At 51.0% G+C, this 4,182-nt stretch overlaps 1 protein-coding gene across 1 annotated transcript in view; it reads left to right on the top strand.

Moving 5' to 3' along the window:
* Positions 1 to 4,182, top strand: part of USP18 (ubiquitin specific peptidase 18) — a 38,437-nt gene that overhangs the window by 19,036 nt on the left and 15,219 nt on the right. The window contains exons 2-3 of the mRNA XM_037734337.1: positions 3,047 to 3,318; positions 3,616 to 3,621. Of these exons, the coding sequence (XP_037590265.1) occupies positions 3,156 to 3,318; positions 3,616 to 3,621 (169 nt within the window). The 5' untranslated portion in view covers positions 3,047 to 3,155. The remainder of the gene's footprint in view (positions 1 to 3,046; positions 3,319 to 3,615; positions 3,622 to 4,182) is intronic.

Raw genomic sequence — 4,182 nt, 5'->3', positions numbered from 1 at the left:
GCTCACTGCAACCTCCTCCTCCCAGATTCAAGCAATTCTCCTGCCTCCGTCTCTCAACTAGCTGGGACTACAGGTGCCCGACACCATGCCTGGCTCATTTTTCGTATTTTTAGTAGAGACGGGGTTTCACCATGTTGGCCAGGCTGGTCACGATGAATGCTTTTTTAAGAGACAGGGTCAGGCTGGGAGCGGTGGCTCATGCCTGTAATCCCAGCACTTTGGGAGGCTGATGCGAGTGGATCACTTGAGGTCAGGAGTTCAAGACCAGCCTCGACAACTTGGTGAAACCCCGTCTCTCCTAAAAATACACAATTAGCTGGGTGTGGTGGTGTGCACCTGTAATCCCAGCTACACGGGAGGCTGAGGCAGGACAATCGCTTGAACCCAGGAGGTGGAGATTTCAGTGAGCTGAGATCACACCATTGCACTCTAGCCTGGGCAAAAAGAGTGAAACTCTGTTTCAAAAAAGAAAAAAAAAGAGAGACAGGGTCTTACTCTGTTTCTAGGCTGGAGTGCTGTGGTACGATCATAACTCACTGTGGCCTCAAACTCCTGGGCTCAACTGATCCTCCTGCCTCAGTCTCCCAAGTTGCTGGGGCTACAGGTACATGCCTCCATGCCAGACTAATTTTATTTTTATTTTTAGAAACAGGGTCTTGCTATGTTGCCTAGATTGGTCTTGAACTCCTGGCTTCAAGCTATCCTCCTGTCTCAGCCAACCAAAGTGCTGAGATTACGGGTGTGAGCCACTGTGGCTGGCTCTCTATTCTCTGTTTCTAGGAGATAAGCTTTTGCAGTTTTCACATGTGAGTGTGAACGTGTGGCATTTATCTTTCTGCGCCTAGTTTATTTCACTTAGCGTAATGTTCTCTAGGCTCATCCATGTTGATGCGAGTGACAGATTTCATTCTCTTTCAGTGGCTAAATCACATTCCATTGTATATATGTAGTCCACATTTTTTTATCCATTCGTCTTTTGATAGACACTTAGGTTGATTCCCTATGTCAGCTATTATGAGCAGGGCCACAATAAACATGAGAGTGCAGATATGTCTTCAACATACTGATTCCCTTTCCTTTGCATATTCAGCAGTGGGATTACTGAATCAGATGATAGAGCTATTTCTAGGTTTTTAAAGAGTCTCCATACTGTTTTCCATCATGGCTCCACTCATTTACATTCCCACCAATGATCGGTCCTGAGCTGATTTCTCACTCGAGCAGCATGGCAGCTGGACGTAAACCCGGTCCCGCTTGTCCACATCTGGCCTGTCACTTGCCAGTTGTGTGACCTTGGGAAAGGCACTCACTTCTTTCTATCTCAGTTTTTTCATCTGTCAAATGGGTATATAACAGTAATTAATTCACATGGCTGTGTAAGGATAAATAAGACAGTACATATAAAGCCTTTCACCTTTTATAAGAACTAGTGCTTAGATGTTACCCATATTATATTTTATTTTATTCCATCTTATTTATTTATTTAGATACAAGGTCTCATTCTGTTGCCCAGGCTGGAGTGCAGTGGCACAAACATTGTTCACTGTGGCCTTCAACTCCTGGCCTCAAGTGGTCTCCTGAGCATTTTGGGACCACAGGCATGCACCACTATACCCATCTAAAGTGATTTTGATTTTTTTTTTTTTTTGTAGAGATGGGATCTTACTATGTTGCCCAGGCTGATCTTGAACTCCTGGGCTCAAGTGATCCTCCCGCCTTGGCCTTCCAAAGTGCTGGGGTTACAGGCATGAGCCACCATGCCAGCCTCAGCTCTGAATCTCTGCGGTTAGTCACTGGAACCCTAACTTGTTCATTTAGCGATGTCATGTTTCTCTGACTGATCTTGATTCTTAGGGCTGTGTGCCAAGGTCCGTGTATTGACATAGGTACCGAAGGCAGTCTCCATCATCCGGCTTTGTTTGGGCTCTTCTGTCATCAGTAAACCTGTCCGAGATTAAGGAGAGGCAGATTGCTCAGGACCCTAAGCCCATGACTGCATCAGCTGTTGTAGTGCCAGGGCGTGCCCTAAGTCCGGGATCACTGCGGTTGGAATTCTCTGGTCTCTGGGACGGACACAGCCCGGGTCACGCCTGAAGGCCATGGCTGCTGAGACCCGCACAGCACTGGGCTCGCCCAAGGCCCATGGCTGCGATGGCTTGCCTGCTGCTGCTGAGGTTTATTCAGCACCCAAGGTCACTGTAGCTGGTAGGTGGTGATGTGGGCCAGATCCCCAGTCCCTGTCGCCTGGGTGCGGGTTCTCATCTGGCACTAGGGTGGGGTGAGATCTGCCTGTGGGTACCGGTCTAGTGTCAGGGAGCTGAGGCTCTGCCCAGTACTGGGTTTTACTGTAGTGAACCTAGTACTGGGTTCCCAGGCAAAGTCCTCCACTTACCTCTTCCTCCACCAAACAGTGTCTCTTCTCGCTACTGTGCTGCGGTTGGGGGAGGGGTACTCGGGTAACCCTACGGCCACTGAGGCTGACACAATACTGGGTCACACCCAGAGTCCACTGCCATGAGACCAGCCCAGTGCCTGAGGCCTGCGGGTGCCACCACCTGCCTGGAGCTGAGGTTTACCTGAGGCCTGTGACTGCTGCAGCCGGACGGCAGTGATGTGGCCTGAAGACAAGTCTGTCCTGCAGGGCCGCAGTTTCCCTTCCGGTGTGGGGCGGGTGCAGAGGCTTCCTCTGTGGGTGTGAGCCTGGCATCAGGGGCTGAGTTTCTGCTCGGTGCTGGCTTTTCCTGAAGTGGGCCTGATCCTGGGCTGCAAAGCAAAGTCTCATGCAGGCTTCCCTGTCCTTCCCAAGAGGGTGTTCCGGGTTAGAGTTTGGCAGTCCATTCTGAGGAAGAATGAATGGAAACGCGTGGGACCCAGGGTAGCGGATGTGTAGCCTCGCTGTCATTTCCAGCCTAGAGCTCTATGCGTCAACCTCCCCAGACAGTTACCCCCCGCTAAGACCTGGCTCTTCGGCATCAGAACGGATTACATGAATACATACACATTCCCCCTTCTCGAATCCTTACCTACCCGCGTTGTGTTTTCGCAGCAATCCCATTGTGCCTGGCTCGCTCCCATGAGCTCTTCCTGGAAGTGAGGTGGTGCCGTCCTGAACATCGGCCCGGCAGCTGCGGCCTGGGGTTTTGGAGTGATCACGAATGGGCAAAGTGTTTGGGCTCCTGGGACAAAGCTGTCAGTCAAACCTGGCTGAGTCTCAGTGGTCCCCAGCAGATCCTGTTGGAAAGAAGGAAGCAGACAGCAACATGAAGAGGAAGGGAGAGCAGCCCGGAGCACGTCCTGGGGCCTGGGAATACCCTCATGGTGATTAGACCCCTCCCTTTCTCTTCCTGACTGCATGTCTTTATTTCTTTATTATTATTATTTTTTAAAATGGGGGTTTCACCATGTTGCTTAGGCTGGCCTTGAACTCCCGACCTCAGATGATCCGCCCGCCTTGGCCTCCAAAGTGCTTGGATTACAGGCGTGAGCCATCACGCTCGGCCCTGACTGCATGTCAATGCTTGCCTCACCCCCTGTGCGCTGAAGCAGCAGAGCTTCGTGGCTGATGGCACCTGCTTTCTTGGGCCTGAATTTCTGCTTCTTTTAGCCGGGGATACAGCCTGGGCTATGGTGAAAACCTATCTCTCAAAAACAAAAACAAAGTGGGGATAATGATGGTAGCAAGCACATGGGTTGCTGGGAGGGTTAAATGGGGTCATCTGTGGAAGCTGCTTTCAGCCAGTGCTGGGCGTCTAGTGGCAGTTCGTTAGTTCCCATCTTTCTTGCTGAGGTACCTTTGTACCAGAAGCAGAAATCTGTACTCACCTGCAGCCCCAGATTTTTACTTTTTTATTGCCCTATGTCATAAGCCAAAGCCCTTTCCCCAAGAAGCCTGAGATTAGTGGTACTTCCTCCCTCCTAAATTGCCCACCTTGTGGGGTCTGCGGAGGGTAAGGTTGGGTTGGAAGAGGGGAGGTTGGGTGCTAGGGTTCAGAGAAATGTTGCCTTTTGTTTTTCTCCTATTCTTGTAAGTTCCTTCTGCCTGTCAGCCTCTCGGGGTGAGATTGGGTTAGGCGAAGCTGCCCCACAGCTGCCTCCTGATCTCCTGCCTCCCAGTGGTGCGGACTGGGCAGGGACCTCTCCACTGGAGTCCGACAGAGACAGACTGGGGAGTTCCTCTTGTCC

Source organism: Cebus imitator, unplaced genomic scaffold (genome assembly GCF_001604975.1).
Source record: "Cebus imitator isolate Cc_AM_T3 unplaced genomic scaffold, Cebus_imitator-1.0 Scaffold607, whole genome shotgun sequence".
Classification (NCBI taxonomy): domain Eukaryota; kingdom Metazoa; phylum Chordata; class Mammalia; order Primates; family Cebidae; genus Cebus; species Cebus imitator.
Note: the sequence above shows the minus strand (reverse complement) of the source record. Positions and strands in the feature narration are given on the sequence as shown.